Below are 18156 nucleotides of genomic sequence, written 5' to 3'. Positions count from 1 at the left end.
TAAAATGCATTAAATTAAAACTAATCATTACTTCTTAATAATTTACTACTACTGAAAACTGAATGAACAATCCTTACAATTAAAGTGCATGAGCTACAATTTCATTAGAATATCACTTTCTTAGCTAGCAATGTGTTGCATCAACCATTGTGGACAAAGTCACAATTTTGTAAAACAAAAGTGGATCGTATGTGGGCGCCAAAACCTTCTTTGCAAGTCAGGTTCAGATCTCCCGATTCAGAAGAAGACACTGTCGGGCTTTTTGCAGATTAGTATTCTTATTTATTGTATAAATGTTACGCATTTCGGGGGTCCACCGCCACCTTCATCAGACAGGTGGACCCCGGAAACACGTAACATCTATACCATTAAGAAGAATACTAATCTGCAAAAAGCCTGACAGTGTCTTCTTCTAAATCTGGAGATCTGAAATTGACTTTCATAAAGGGTTTTGGTGCCTACGCATGATCCACCATTGTTGTACAAAATTGTGATTTCTACACTGTGAACCAGAAAGGACCCTCGGGGGTGGGCGGTAACAGACCCTGATTTAACAAATTTTGCGCACATTAGAGTGGTACCTGAGCGACCACAGCAGGTGAGTGTGCACTTGTGATTGCCAAAACACAAATGCTCTGGTTATATTGATCTGCACATGAAGCACCATTTTTTCTGTTCTTTATTTCTTTGTGCATTGTGGACAAAGAAGAATTTATACAATATAGGTCATTTGTAGTTTTAAGTATTCCATATTGCATAAAACAGTGGATTCTGAATCTTAGTACCAATCGTAGCTATAATCAAAACACCCACTTTGGGAGGTTTCACTAGGATTGGCTGACAGATTATTTTCAGATTCAACAAACAGTGATTTATAGTGCAGGGTAGACTCACTAGGCTCAGTCCAGAGTGCTTCTATAAACAGTAAGCCAAGGTTGCACATAGCATACTAGCTTATTCTAATGTGAGGGGTTCTCCATCTAGCATCTTTAGGGCTAGTGACAGTAAGTTCTGTAGGATTCAGAATAAGGCTATGTTGCCACTTTGGAAGGTTATGTTGCGCCTTTGGAAACATAGCGGGGAATCAGACAAAAGTAACCAACGCCGAGGAGGAAGGTACTGTATGTCACTTACCTTTCTCCTTGGTGCAATTCCGGTGCTGTTAGTTGTGTTCCCCATGGTCCGGATAGAGCACTGGGGAGTCGTTAGGAGCCCTGCCCGCCAGCATATCATCAATTCATCCCTGAATGGATCAGCACTCTGGGGGCGAGCATTGCTCCTAATGCAAGCCCCCCCCCCCATGCTACCAACGGTTTCACTTGACTTGGGGGAAGACAACTAACTGCACCGGAAAAGGGCAGAGGAGGAAGGTAAGATATATACCTTCCTCCTCTGCATCTTCTGTGCAATAGGGACACACCAGCAGGTTAGATTTGCCTAACTTGCCGATAGTTCCCCTTTAAGTTTTTTGCCAATATTGGCTACATTGGCCATGTTCTTTGAGAGGGCTTGGAGTTTGCCCTTGGGAATCATTCACATAAATACCTCCATATAAAATTTCAGTTCATATGTCTTTGTGTAGACCAATACATCAAGATGTAACAGAGACCAGCCAAATATCCTTGTTCTCCAAAAGAATGCAGATATGTAAGTTGGTGGTAACACTTTTTTGGTCTTTACTATTTTTCAACATTATTTTTTTCAAATGATTCCTAATAAGCTTTGAATTATTTCCTTACTGATACTAGGCATTTCCAATGTGCTTTTATTTGGCCTCCAACATACTCCCTTCTATAGTCTGCTTCAATATTTGCATATGTTATCCCATTCTAATTAATATAGACAATCACCTAATAGAATTCCATTTATACCTACCTTTTTAAATTAATAGACCTGAATAAAGTCATTAACATAATGTACTCATGTCAGAAGCAAATAGAAAAGCCTTGGTGGTAACAGGTCTGTGCCCAGCTGACTGAATCAGCGGCTATATTTTAGACCGCGGGCGAGCAGATGCACAAGGATAAATATGATGGAGGGGACATATTCATAGGCTACAATAAGTTAACTAAAACTTTATATCTGCAACAACAGAGACATATATTCTGTCCTTTCCTGTACTCTGAAAATATATTTGTCCAAAGCTTTTAAAAAAAAAAAAAAAAAAAAAAAAAGGGAAATAATCACGTCGAAGTCAGGGCATACTGTCCTCAGTGAGATGGGAATGTCTGTTTCTTAAAAAATGTTCGGAAATTTATGAAGAGAAACGTCACTTTCACAGTAAATGAACTGTAACTTACTTTTAGAAGCTGCTCGTAGATTAAATCTAGCCACTTGCATAGAATCGGCCTGAATTCTGAGTTCATAGCTTGTAGTATTTTCATAGTCCAGAGACTTTACGACAGTGATAACCCCTGTGATGTTATCAATGGCAAATAAACCTACAAAGAGGGGTAAGGTTTAAGAAGATTATTTCCAAACTAAATATAGAAAATCAAAGATGAAAAATGCTAGATTAATGAAATTTGGTAACTTAATTATTAATTTGTTATCTAATATTGTTCGTCTTATCTAATAATCTTTATTCAAGAATATTTAAAATTATTGTATTATTATTATTATTTATATTATTATTAGACACCCCTTGACATCAGCCATATGTCTATATACGTTCCTACTGGTAATGCATCAGGAAAGGAACATGAATAAATGTTCCTGACAAAAAGGTTGTTCGTGTGTGTGTGTGTGTGTGTGTGTGTGTGTGTGTGTGGTGGCTTCCGTGTGATCAGCCCTGCACACATTAGTGTCCCAGGAGCCAAGGATAATGACAGGCAGCCATCATCACATAGCTGCCTGCAATCAACCCCTTAAATACCGTAAGCTGTAGTGATTACGCAATTTAAGGAAGTCCGTAACAGGAGAAATATCCGTCACTCATTGATCAGGACTCCCATAGTGGGACTGCAAAGGTCACTTACACCAACAGATGGAGGTTTAATCCGCCAGCAATATTCCCATAGAGTCTGCCTAGGGCAGACTCTATAAAAAGAACCTGATAATACTGATCAATGCTATGCAAAGGAAAGAGGGGGAAAAAATCATATATATCAGATAAAAAAAAATAAAAAAAAAGATTAAAAATTTCTTTTACACCAATATGATACCAATAAAAACTATAGATCATAAGCCCTGTAGGTGGAAAAATAAAAGTGTTATGGCTCTTTGAAAGCATGGAGGAACACTGCCTCAATGTGACCTGGACATCCGTGCAGTCTAATGCCATAAGAATATAAAAAAAAAAAGAATCTTATCCTTTTTTGGATTACATTGATAGAACCCATGAGCTGCGATGCCTATCCATTTGACAAAAAAAAATCTAGACAGAGAACTTCTAGTTAGTATGTAACTGAAAATCTAGCATTTGGAAAACTATTTGGCCATTAGACCACTGAAACTGATGACATTCCATGGGAAGAGATTGCAAGTTGGATCAGAACCAAATTTAGTACCAATCTGCAGTGAAGCAAGCCATCATGGGCCATGGACTAGATGTGAAATGTACTAATATATACACTTTTTGAGTTTTTATGGAATTAAAATTTAAATTAGATGAAAATATGGATAAAGGAAGAACACAAATAAATACTATATTTAGTTTCCAGCTAAACTGTCCAAACTATACAATTTTTTTTTTTTTTTTTTTTTTTGCCTTTTAGAACACTATGTTCCATATAGAGCTTTTGAGGGGGAAACTCAGTTGTCCGGCGCTATGATCATGTTATCTAGCAGCCAATTAGAAAAGCCCAGTGTAGTTCAGTGTGTCAGTACACTAGATGATAGTATGACTTTGAAGATTACAAGGCTAATTGCCAGGTGACATAGATCTGCACAAGAAGAGTCATTTCAAGCTTTTTCCTATGCAAAACAATACAAATAATAAACCTTTCAGTGTTGAATGAACCTTGGTTCACAGGGATTTTCTATTCAATTAAATGTCACAACACTTCCAGAAAGAAGATGGTAACATTAATCATTTCTGGGGTGTATGTGCAGACTCGCTCTCTTTATTTTATATGTGAATGACTTTTCCCAGTTGTAAATTTTCTTTTTATCTCTTATTCTCTGCATTTTTCCCTCCCTCCCTATTTCTTGCTCCACTCATGGGATTGTTTCCATTAAACAATGACAACTCTTCCTGAGAACATGTAGCATATATCATTTGCCTATGTTATAAACTATAGCGAAAAACAATATTCTAGGGCTTTATTTTACATTTTACTAAAAACTATTGTATTTATACTCATTATGTGACCAAGGTTAATAAGCATAAGCAGCCATGATATAAAAATAAGTGAATAATAAAAAAGACCATAGAGATGCATAGCTAGCATTTTACCCACAGAAGATTGAATGCAATACCTTGAATCTGTGAACTTCATCATATCTGGTTTCATAAACAATCTGCATCAGTCAGTCAAAGAGGCCACTGGGACTCTATTCTAATACTCTCAGTCTCCTATTCTGTATTGCTTGTCAGTCACCTATACATTGCCTGTGACTCACTGCACAGTTTCTTACAAGGTCAGTCTACGGTAGTCATCTCCTGATGTTGGGATCATTTGATTTGCAATATATTATTTTATAGCATGGGCATCTGCATCAATAATGTAAGCACACATAAACTTGTGCACTAAGCCTATACCACCGCTTTAGGGCACTATATTACAGATATATGCTAGTCAATAATTCTAGGGGCTAATGACATTGGAAAAAGTTGTACAGTAGGATGTAATACAGACTCTATACACCTGAATATAAGATCTGATATCTAATAGGCCATTGATAGGCTTCTGCTGTTTGTTTGTACTACTCCTACACAAGGGGAATTTTTTTTTAATATTTTATATATATATATATATATATATATATATATATATATATATATATATATACACACACACAATAAAACTGTTTACCTTGATCATTCCCTGAGATGATTGAATACACAATGGTCTGGTTTAAGGCTGCAGCCAATACGACAATAACTGTAGTTCCGACTGGGGCAAGTTCACTTACTGGAGGTGGCCTAAGAAAGAAATAATGGTACAAAAGTTACATCCATGTATAAACCGCAAAGTGTCCATATTGGTAGAAACTATGTTCAAGTTCATCTAGATAATTTGTCATAACTTGTAAATTCTTGTTAAATCAGAACCAAAAGATGTCACGTATGGTACAAATGTGGCTATCTGTATTTTAAAAATATAGTTATTATATAATTATATAAGCACAAATAATCATACAGACAATTATAAGATGTTTTATGGTTTATGGTTTCATAAAGTTATATAGATTTGTAATTTATTTCAAGTCTTGCCATACTTATCAGCGCTGTATGTCCTGCAGGAAATGTTTTCTTTTCAGTCTCACAAAGTGATCTTTGCTTCCACCTCTGAGACAGAAACTGTCCAGAACAGTATCCGTTTTCCATTGAAAACCTCTGCTGCTCTGGAAAGTTCCTCGCTCGGACAGAGGTGGCAGCAGAGAACACTGTGTCAGACTGAAAATAAAACATTTCCTGCAGGACATACAGCAGCTGACAAGTATGGGACGACTTGAGTAGGGATGAGCGAACCGGCTGAAGTTCGGGTTCGTATGAACCTGATATTTCGGCTTCTGATTCCCGCTGTCTGCCTGCTCCGTGGAGAAGGTGGATACAACCTTGAGGACCGCCTGGAAAACTTGGATACAGCCATAGCCATAGGCTGTATCCCAGTTTTCTAGGCGGTCCTCAGGCTGTATCCACCCTCTCCACGGAGCGGGCAGACAGAGGGAATCAGAAGTTGATACTTCAGGTTTATACGAACCCCAACCTCAGCCGGTTCGCTCATCCCTAGACTTCAGATTTTTAAATAGAAGTAAATTACAATACTATATAACTTTATGAAATCAGTTGATTTGTAAGAAAAAGATTTTCGATGGATAACCCCTTTAAAGCCTAACTTTGCATATTTTAAATAGAAGAAGCTTTCTCAGGTGTTTGATCCCATACACACAGAAAAGCCACAAGCTTTGAGTTTATAACAGATGTATAAAATCTCTAGAGTAAGTTATTATGGACATATAGGAGCTCTGTGTTTTACTGTGAAGGCAGATTGCTTCATAATGGATTTTATGGCCATACAGCATGGGCCCATGTAAGTGCACAGACATCATATTATGAACCAATAGAACCCGACCATAATATAGCTGACTTCTTTGGGCCCTATGATTTGTCAAAGGATGCTGGCACTTTCCTCAAATTATACTTGTATTCTCTTAATTATATACTTGAAGCGAACGCACCACCAGGTACATTGCTTGGTGTTTTTTACATGAACAACCCACCAGCCCCCAGTGTGACAAAATGCCCTCCCCTCTCTGACATGGCTTCATTAGAATCAATAGACCTGCCTCACAGAGGGGAGGGGAGATCGTCATATTGGGGGCCGGTGGCCTGCCACCAGTGCTTCATGCCGACCAGCATACCAGCACCAGTCTTTTCATGTGAAAAAAAACACCAAGCAATGGTGGTACATTCACTTTAAATGTGATTAGTTGCTAGTGGCACAATATTGTTTCTTTTGTCATTTTTAGATTCAAATTCCAACCCATCCTCCTTATTGATATGATATGAGATCTATTTTTATAAAGTCATTTTATTTTTTTTTATTTTTTTAAACATATCAATGACAATATACATTTTTATTTTAGGCTTTGTATACTCTTGTGAGTATCTTTTCTAGCAAGTTTCTCTTTCTGGTAAAGTTCACTATTTAAACACTATCCAGTACATATGAAAGCCATGATTCTAGTATGACCAGAACTTTAGAAATAATAATTTCTTAAGGTGACGTTTCAAAGGTTACTTATCGCACAGGGTCTCACTCCTGAGACCTGTTTCAATCCCGAAATACAGCCAGGTAAAATGCACAGCAGAGAGCTCCACCCCTCAGCTGGTATAGGACTCTTTTGCTCCATAGACTGTAATGAAGGGAACACGATTTACAGCAGAAAGACACATGCACCCTGCACACTCCCCCTGGCACCCTGCACACTCCCCCTGGCTCTATCTTAGTTGCACTCCTGAGACCCAATGTGATCAATAACATTGACATGTCTGATGATTTGTCAAAATTTACTCCAAATGACACTAATGCATAAAATATTACTTAAATATGTACTATCCAGTACATATGAAAGCCATGATTCCAGTATGACCAGAACTTTAGAATTAATAATTTGTTAAGGTGACGTTTCAAAAGTTACTTATCACACACTCCTGAGACCTGTTTCAACCCCGAAATACAGCCAGGTAAAGTGCACAGCAGAGCTCTCCACCACTCACACTCCCCCTGGCTGTATCTTAGTTGCACTCCTGAGACCCAATGTGATCAATAACTTTGACATGTCTGAGGATTTGTCAAAATCTACTCCAAATGACACTAATGCATAAAACATCACTTAAGAATGAGGATCTTCTTACTATGATAATTAATAATTGTTCAAAATAATGTAAAAAGAATGAACAAAGATGGCGCTGCTTTAGAAAATTAACAATTTATTGGGGCATACAAGGCAACGTGCTTCAAAACCGTAACAGTTTCTTCATCAGGTAAAAATGTTCCAGAAGCAGAAGGTCATAATGGTCTTGAAATGTATTGCTATCCGAAATGCAATGATGTTCGGGACTCTCCATTCATGCTATCATAGGTGTTATGTTCATAACCCCGCCAGGTGAGCCCATGTCTTCTTTCCTTGCCTAAAAACTGTCCTCATCACCAGCTCTCTGCACACAAGCTATTTCTCTTTCCTTTGCTAATAATAATAATTATTATATACACACTTTGGCTATGTTTACACAACCTGAACACCCGGCCGTTCTGAGACGGCCGGTCTCAGCCCAGATCATCCCTTACTTAAGTACCGGCCGGGTGACCCCGGCCTTAAGTACCGGCCGGGTGATCTTTCCGGCCGTGGAGCTCTGATGGGGGTGCATTAGCGCGTGCCCACATCAGAGCTTCCCATAGCCCACAGTGAAGCAAGCGGCCAGGTCTTTCTGCGGCCGGAATTCAATGAATTCACTGATGTCAGTTTTTTCCGGCGCCGCATGGGATCCAGGCTGGAGCGCATACGATGCGTGTACGCTCCGGCCGGGATCCCATTGAAAATAAGGCTATATTCCACCCCTCAAAACTACAGCCGTAGTTCTGCGGCGAGAACTACGGCCGTACTTTTACATATTGTGAACATAGCCTTAGATGGTGTTAAATTAATACATGCCCAGTATTCAAACCCCTAATGGTTTTGTGTAATCACCTTGTTCCTGACAAGTATATATCCAGTTTTTGTCTTTATAGTGTGAATGGTTCTGGTAAAGACATCAGCTCTACCTAGTGACTACTATATTTAATTTGTTTTTTAAACTCATTAACGCATCAATTTCCTATGCATATTTCTAGGTTGACTGCACAATAATAAACCACAATATTCCCAATAACTTGCATATTGAGACAGTGTCTTACGTTGATTTTGTACTATTACAAGTATCATGCGTATAACTCTGACCTGCAGGCTGATTCTCCAAGGAAATACTGACTTTTCATTAGGGCAGAATGAAGTTCAATTTATCCTGATGATTTGATATAATAAACAAGCAGAGTTAAAACCATGCGAACACTCAAAGCACATATCTGGCGTAGTCTGTCACTGGATAATTAAATAGACTCCGCTCTCTACCTGTCTTTTTTATGCGGTGCCACTACAACTAAGCAAATTATCATCAGCAATGTACAGCCAGTGGAAAAAAATATTTTGTCACAATGACACAGTAAATGTTCCCAAGCGAAGCATAAAATCAAACTTGCCATACTTGTGTCTCTACAATGTAGCAGCTGAATGCTAAACTGATTGTGCATAATACGATTATGAAAAAGAATGTCTAGGTATAAAGTAATATCAAAGCCAAAGAGTTGACTCATTCACAGATTTCAGTAGAACAGCTTTCCAGGTATATGCTATTACAAATCCCTAAACTGATTTAAATGGGATCTACACTTACAATATTTACGCCTGTTTGACTGAAATACACACAATAGGCTTAGGCCTCTAGGTAGCTCTGCAGGCAAGGGGCTCTTGGCTGAGTGCAAAAGCTAAGCCAGTCTTTTTCTCTGTCATGGCTGATGCAGGGACAGCAAAAAGTCTAGCTATGGCACTTAGGGCCCTTTTATATGACTTGATGGTAGGCAGCAGAAATTGGAACTCTTTTTCAACGTTCTTTCAAGAATAACTTGTGCGGTTATTTATATGCATTGTTATTGGTCTCATGTCACTTATGTGCGGCCGATAATGATAATTTATGTGGCTACACTAAAGATTCCATCAGCAGATTCCTTTACATGGGACGATTATTGGGTAAATGAGCTTACTGACAATACTGTTACTGACAATCGTATCATTTAAAAAGATCTGTAGACAAATAGCCAAACCACTTAAAAGATTTCATTTGCCCCTGGCAGAGGCGGGAGGGAACTCCTACTTTTTGTCAGAGCAAACCAAAAAAAGTGCAGGGGCAGGGATGGTGGTGAAAAATGATACGTAAGATTACTAGGTCATTACCAGATTACCAGCTCAATTTTATGAAAAATGCTTAAAGGAGAATCTGGCCAAAAAAAAAAAAAAAACAGGGAGGGCAGTGGGTGGTGGGAATATAATATTGAAGTTATACTTACCAGTCCCAGTGACATCACTAACTTTACCTCCTCTGGTCTCCTATGTCTCCGGGTTCCTGTTTCGTCACAACCTGGCAGGAACTACACACTTTGCCAGTCACTAACTGCAGAGGTGTCCAATCCCAGTTACTAATGACTGGACAGGAATTTCTGAGCCAGGTTGTGACATCACAGGACTGGTAGATAGATACAGGAAACCAGCAGATGATAGTGGACAGTGATCGGGGGTGTTTTGCTTCGGGGACACTGGGATGGGTAAGTATCACTTGTTTTTTTCCGCACCATGCCCTCACAGTTTTTCAACGTTGCCCAGTGTCATAATTTTCTGTTTCCAATACAGAACATTTAAAAAACTGAACAACCACTTTAACTTTTACTATACAGATATAATAATAATAATAATAATAATAATAATAATAATAATAATAATAATAATTTGTATAGAACAGATTCTGCAGCGCTGTAGGCACTATACAAATTGCACTTGATGTAGCAATCAGGAATGCAGGATTCTGAACATTACAAATATATCATAAAATATGATTTAGTAAGAACAAAAAATTGTCCCTATTAAGATGAAAAGCAAACAGCTCATTCCAATTAAATTCTCTTATATCTTGATCACTATATTTACAGCAGAATGGCCATTGATTCAGGAGTTGTGGTCAATATTTATCAATAGGTCATGTATAACTTGTCAAATATACAGTTGTATTACGTTTAAGCTGTTCAATATAGTTTAAATCAAAATCACTACAAGTAAGCATCACAGATAGAGTATTGGTTTTCAGTGATTCAGTGTTTGTTGACGTATAATCACCCTACAAAGAAAATTTTTTATATTTCAAATTGAGTCTATAAATGTTCACTTTTTGTACATATTTATTAATTAATGCTGTTAAGTATGTGCTGCAAGAACTGGTTGAACCTCAAATCACAGAGGAATACAGTAACTGGATTTATTGGCAGGCCTAGTAAATGATACTGACACACTCACCAATGGTCAATATCAATCAGTCCTTTTTTTTACAGGTGCATCTATGGGAAGATTTGTAATGCTTTAGTATTGGCCTGTTATGGACTGAAAAACATTTTCCTAGTTCAGAGTACCATACTTGATACATATCCCAGAGAGCGAGAGAACAATTTGTCAATTTCCCAGTAAAAAGTGAATTGATCTTCAGAAGTCTATCACTGTGTAATTAATGTGCTGATTCATCTGTATCCTATGCATTTTAGTCAGATTGTCCCTTTATGAAAAATGTAACTGCTAACAAAAAATCTGAATCAATAGACATTTCATTTTTCGAATGCACATTATGAATAAAGACATCCATCCACTAAAATCCAGTGTATTAATTACCCCCGCCCAAAGAAACAACTATTTGTTTTCATTACATGTAATTTTTAGACTAGGATCTACAAAATTGGTCTTTTGCTCTGTGCTGTCAATTATATACATGAATCAAAAAAATTAAGAAAAAGGATAGTTATATATTGTCAGTCCAGAGTAAATACTAAGGGCTGGTTAGGGGGAAGACTGATTCTGCATACTAATTACTTTAATTGACTACGTGCCAATTGTTCAAGCATGACTAATTCCTTAACTATGTAGAAATACTGGTGTGTATTGGGAATAGCAAGCTTCTACTAATGTACCAGATGCTTGGAGCCGATATAGAAATTCTATATTGAACATGTTGCGCAACTGCTGTGCACCAATCACTGGCAAATAAAAAAAAGGAGATAGTAGCCCAAGGTCTAGTGCAAGTTAAACAGATTTATGTGATTAAAGAAAAGCATATGATGAAAGAGGCCCAATTTTTTGTGCTGAAACATCACCATTTTTTTGCAAGCACAAGATTTTGGCATGAATCTTACTGACAGGGTGGCGAGCAGACCATGCAGCAGCGCATTCCTCTCCCCCTTCACCAGTCAGGGTCTGAACACACATAGCCCAACTGATCAGAACATTTGACATGTCTCTCTGACATGCCAATGAAGAAGAAAGCACCTTAATACAAATATCCAGTAATGGCCACAAAGGGATAGAGGTGGATACACGCTGGTAAGCCCTTAGTCCTTGGTGTAAACCCTTTTGGTCTTTGTCAAAAATATAGTTAGGTGAACAGTGAGTATATAAATGTAAAAGTTGAAAAACCACATCCTATGGAATAGAAACATAGGAAGGAGGTGGGCCAGTCCTCCTATGAGGGGTTGATGCACAAACTGGAGGTACAGTTTATGAGTGTGTTCATGTGATGTATAACAATAAATATATTCTCCTATTCTCTGTGACACATCACACTTTGTGAGCGACATCGCGCTGTGCATAGATGGCGCTATGTTGTTGTTTGTATGGGCACCATTGCAAGAATTGGGCCATCCTGTCCAGCTGGTCTTCCATTGGGCCACATCACCTTGCTGGTGATGTCATCCCTTCCCGCACGGCAGAATGGGAAAGCCCTCACTGGCATCTTGATAATACATGTACTCTGTGGGTTTCTCTTTCCCTCCTGCTAGACATAACTAAGATTGGGCACATATATCCTTATTACTCCACTTTATTTCAGTGTATATCTTTCTCTTTACGACAGGATCCTTGGGTTGTCACATGTTTTGGATCCTTTGCTGAATTCTAGGTTTATGCATCCATAACAGAGACTTGCTATTTCTGATTCTTCTGGCTATATCAGTGCTGAAACTCCAACCGATTTTATTTTGGATTTTCAGTGTTTCTACAACATGTAAAAAGTTTTTTTGAAGTGACATTACCCATTGAAATACCAATTTGTGTATTCTTTAAGGAAAGATAGCTAAAACTTCATACTGATAACTATCTTTAAATTAGTATTTGAATTTAATAAGTTTTTAACTAATAATATGTTACAAAATTATCCATAAAACAGTCCTGTCAAGTTGGATAAATCAAACCAACTTATCTAAATACACTAACAATCTAAAATGATAATACACTGCTCGCAAAGCACATCAGGCAAGAGACTGTAATGCTTTCTTTACATGGGCACGAAATGTGGCCCATTAGATTATCCTTATTGTAGCAGGCAGGGTTGGACTGGGAGAAAAAAAGTCTATGTTGACATAGAATATAGGTTTATTCTTTTTCCACTATTCTTTCTCCGTCTTTACTATTAAATTCAATGGACTTTTCAATTAAACCACACCCAAAGGTCAATTAGTAATCCCAAACTAAAATAATGTGCAAACAGCAGTCATTGTACTAAGGGGAGGGCAGGCTGCTAAATAACATCCATTATTTTAGACTGAGCTGAAAAAAAGTTGTGTGAACATAGCCTTAAAATGTTGTCATAGAATGTTATGTCAACATTCTAAGGCAATATTCTGAGCCAGCATTCAATGCCAAAATTCTATGACAACTTAATAAGCCTACAATTTGACATAGAATGTAGCAATAGGATGTCTTTATTAAATGTAGGCTTAGAATGTTGTAATCCTACATTCTATGTCACCATGTTGTCGTCATAGCATGTTGACATACAATATAGGTTTTGAATATTATGTCAAGCTTTTAAAACAATATACTTTGCCAACATTCTGTCATGGAATGTTGATATAACATTCTAAACCTACATTCTATATCAACATTCTAAACCTAAATTATATCTCAACATTCTGACATAGAATGCTGTCATAGAATTTTGACTAACAATTTAGGTTTAGGCTATGTTCACACTACGTGAACACTCGGCTGTTCTGTGACCCTGGTCGGGTCATGGAATGGCCGGTCTCACCCCGGATCATCCCGGATGGTACTTAAGTACCGGCCGGGTTATCTTTCTGGCCCCGGAGCTCTGATGCGGGCGCATCAGCGCGCGCCCGCATCAAAGCTTCCTATAGCCCACAGTAAAGCAAGCGGCCGCAGCCGCTTGCTTTACTGTGTGAACTGACATGTCAGTTTTTTCCGGGCCTCATGGGATCCCGGCCGGAGCACATACGATGTGTGTACGCTCCGGCCGGGATACCATTGAAAATAAGGCTATGTTCCACCCCTCAAAACTACGGGCCGTTTTACGTAGTGTGAACATAGCCTTAGAGTGTTTACATAAAATATTGACATAGAATGTAGGTTTAGAATGTTGACATAGAATGTTATCATTGAATGTATGCTTAGAATGTAGACATTAGACTCATTATACCCATGTTTAGCACCCCCAACATGTCTCTGTTTCTGATTGGCTCTGTTAAGCTGTAGCTGATGCTGAACAATACTTGATTTACTGATTGGGAGGAGAAGATTGGCCGACAGAGGGCATATGCCCATCTGGCATTTGCCAGAATTTCCAGATGGCTAGTCTGACCCTGGTAACAGGACCAGTCAATTATCTAAAGTGTATGGGGATGCGCTGACTTTTGCCAATAACAGATATTAAGGCAAAGAAGGATCACATTTTTCAATGTTATCATGCCCCAATATTATTGTCCTAAGCTTATTCTCCCCTCTCCATTTAGTGCACATGCATGCTTGGCTGAACAGGGCATGTATGTGTCACGGCAGCGTCCCGTGCTCTAGTGGGCCCCATACTTGCCCCATCCTCTGAGTAAGCGCTAAGCATCTTAACTTGATATATCTCTTTAAGGAGCAAATGTACTTTGGTAGAGATCACTTGATTCCTGGAAATGCATTGTGCTTATGAGACTAAATCTATTTATAGATATTAGAGCATGCTTAGATTTTACACCATTGTTGGGGGGGGGGGGGTCATTGTGCCTTAACCATGTTGCTCCTTGTTTAAATCTGTAGCAAAGAGATCTGATATGAACACACTTCATCCTTTTGTTTTAAGGGAGGCGAGCCTCTGTCGGACGTGTCTGCCAGTTCTTTATTCTTCTCTTCCTTTTGAAAACATATGCACATTTGGTCATGCCTGGCATATGGTCTGAAAGAATAGCTGTCTACTGAACAAGTATTTTGCTGACAGATATCTGTATATGTAGCCTTAGCCTAACTATGTTATTACTATCTCTGGAAACACATTTTAACTGTTCACTAGCGTTATTCAAGGACAAATAAAAGGTTATAAAGTACTTGAACTGCACAGCGTGCGAAAGGATAAGAAGTACCCAGGAATGGCAATGTTTTTTTTATTATTTAAATGAATAAATCTTTCTCTGTTTGTCTATCCTGGAAGCCATTTGGGTATTGCTATTTGCATGTCCTTGAAAGTAATCTGCATTGAATACGTACTCACAGCCATGAGTGTTTGTTTTTTCTTGATCTCTGAAAAATGTTGAAGTGTTTATCTTAATTTATTCCTCTGGCAGAATATGTATTTGCCTTTGGACGCTCTACTGGAGGTAAATATAATCTTTCCTTAACTGTGTACAGAACAGTGACCAACAACAGGCAACCCTCGAGCAGTTCACTTGCAAGGCTCTTCTGCTTAGAAATAATTCTCTTCTTCTCTGCTTGAGAATTATGTTGCTCTCTCAAAAGATAATAAGCCCTGAAATTTCTGTGTAACACACAATTGACTTTGATATGTGACTTTTCATTTCCCATTTGATAAGATTAGATTACTTTGACTGTCATGGAGGCTGCAACATACCTTACTATACAGATCACCAGTTGCCTTGTAACAGTGGCAAGAGGTTGATGCTGTCATCTCAATCTGCCCATATATTTTGTTTGGGGTTCACTCTGTTTTTACCTGTACAATAAACAAGTACATCCAGAAGGCTCCCATTGTGCATACTAAATATCACCATAGAGGCCAAAAGAGAGTCCTAAACAGGCTTCAAAACAGGCTAAGACAAGTTTTTAGAACAAAATAACATAAATGCATATGTTAAGAACCTACCCATCATCCATCCATCCCCTCCTTGGCTGAATTTAATGGACATGTTTCTTTTTTTAACCGTACTAACTATGTAACTACTATGTGTAATATCTTAGTTAACAATAAAAAAAGGTTATAGGTTAATGCAGTACACTAAGTAATTTTATCGGAATGGGATTATAAAAAAACCCTGCATCCATTATACATATACCATGTTACCCTATGTCTGACGGATGCCACTGTATGACATTTGTAACAGGCATCAGATCAGTAACTGCATGGCCTATTTGTAAGACAAACGCCATCAGAGCCTATGAGTGACATACATTAAACAAAGGCCTAACTCTGGCACTCATCACTCATCGGGTTATCGTGCTACATATCTTAAAGGAAAAGTCCAGTGAAAATGTTTATTAAAGTATTGTATTGAGCCCCAAAAGTTATACAAATCACCAATATACACTTATTACGGGAAATGCTTATAAATGCTTTTTTTCCCCAGCACTTACAGTACTATTGCATTAAGGCTTCACTTCCTGGATAACATGGTGATGTCACGACCCGACACCCATAGCTGTGCGGGCTGTGTCTGCTGGAGAGGATGATGGCAGAGGGATGCTCAGTGTCCCTCCAGTGCCATGTGTCTCTCAGTGTCCCCCTGCCATCATCTTCTCCAGCAGCCACAGCCCGCACAGCTCTGGGAGTCGGGTCGTGACATCACTATGTTATCCAGAATGTGAAGCCTTGATGCAGTAGTAAGTGCAGGGAAAAAAGTACTTTATAACCATTTCCCGTAATAAGTTTATATTGGGGATTTGTATAACTTTTGGGAGACAATACAATACTTTAATAAACATTTTTACTGGACTTTTCCTTTAGAGTATGAAAAAGCTTGCGATGCATTCATTGAACCAATCCTACCTTCATCTGTGGGTGAGGGATGGAACTGATAGGAATCCATCAAAGAATCTGTTTAACACGTATAAGGAGCTTTTCCACCATATACATGACGGATTTAGGGTAAATGAATAATTATGGATTTTCATCCAATCCTTGACAAGCTGTTTATCCTTCTTTTCTCACACATGCACACTTGGTTCACTAATGTAAGTGTATAAGCACTTTGAAGGAGAAAAAAAATTGCTTGCAAATAAACCAGTTTTAGAAAATTATACATAGTTGTATATTACTTCTACTAAAAAAAATCTCAATCCTGCCAATACTTAACAGTTGCTGTATGTCTTCCAGGAAGTAGGGAATTCTTTCCAGTTTGACCTGTTGCTCTCTGCTGTCACCTATTGTTTATGTGAGGATCTGTTCAGAGCAGCAGCAAATCCCCCTTAAAAACTTCTACTGCTCTGGACAGTTCCTGACACATTCTCCTGTGTACCCATTTAAGCTATGTTCCCACAATGTCTTTTTTTTATGCCGTTCTGGCACCAAAGCGTTGCCATCTTATGTAAATTTTTTCCATGACTTCCATAAAACGACCATCTTTTGATGCTAAAATTACAACCAAATAAAAGGCTGTAAGAACATAGGCCTAAAGTGTTCCTATCATTTACTGTACATACTTTTTTTTAACATGTTGCCTTGAAGTGTTTAGATTGCATCAGGGCTCAGTTCTGAGACCAGCTGCAGTAATGAATTATAGCCAGATTAACTGAACGACAGTGCTTCACTCCCTGGCCGGCTGACTGATTACAAGTGGCTGCATTCTAGTTTATGGAGCCTGACTCCTTTAATCAATCAGATTTGGTAGCTGGCCAGGTGTGGAGTGCCCTGCAGTGTACATCACATAACTATAACTCATGACTACAGTGGGTCTCAGGACGGAGTCCTGGTACAATATACACTTATTGGCTGGGTTCACACTACGTATATTTCAGTCAGTATTGTGGTCCTCATATTGCAACCAAAACCAGGAGTGGATTAAAAACACAGAAAGGATCTGTTCACACAATGTTGAAATTGAGTGGATGGCCGCCATTCAATGGCAAATATTTGCTGTTATTTTAGAACAATGGCTGTTATATTGAAATAATGGCCATTATTTACTCTTATATGGCGGCCATCCACTCAATTTCAACATTGTGAGAACAGAGCCTTTCTGTGTTTTTAATCCATTCCTGGTTTTGGTTGCAATATGAGGACCACAATACTGACTGAAATATACGTAGTGTGAACCCAGCCTTAACATGTCTGGGCTACATGTTAAAATTTGATATATAGTATTTGACAGCAATGCTGTAAGAATTGAAAATACTTTCTTTTTCAACTAAGTACAGCCAAAAGCTCCTTTCTATTTTTTGTCCTGTACTGCACCTCCTAAACATTTTGCTCTTTGTACACAGTCAGCGGTACCCAAGAGAATGAAATGGTGACATACACAATTGACCTAACACATTACATCTCTTCTTTCAGTTACCATGCGAGAAACCAAAGAGAATTCTTAAAGCTTAAAGGATAAATATATTGATGATGTCAGGCACGTCTCCCACCAGAAGATTAAAACTGACAAAGGGAGCGTAGCAAATTTTTACAGTGCCAGAAGCTTATCTTTCAAA

The 18156-nt window shown here is 38.3% G+C and overlaps 1 protein-coding gene across 1 annotated transcript in view; it reads right to left on the bottom strand.

Annotated features, from left to right (window-relative positions):
- Nucleotides 1-18156, bottom strand: part of PCDH15 (protocadherin related 15) — a 796162-nt gene that overhangs the window by 180140 nt on the left and 597866 nt on the right. The window contains exons 23-24 of the mRNA XM_069981835.1: nucleotides 4977-5086; nucleotides 2301-2441 (exon numbers count right to left, since the gene is read on the bottom strand). Coding sequence (XP_069837936.1) covers nucleotides 2301-2441; nucleotides 4977-5086 — 251 coding nt within the window. The remainder of the gene's footprint in view (nucleotides 1-2300; nucleotides 2442-4976; nucleotides 5087-18156) is intronic.

Source organism: Dendropsophus ebraccatus, chromosome 8 (genome assembly GCF_027789765.1).
Source record: "Dendropsophus ebraccatus isolate aDenEbr1 chromosome 8, aDenEbr1.pat, whole genome shotgun sequence".
NCBI classification, from domain to species: Eukaryota; Metazoa; Chordata; class Amphibia; order Anura; family Hylidae; genus Dendropsophus; species Dendropsophus ebraccatus.
This window is presented reverse-complemented; position numbering and strand designations above follow the sequence as displayed.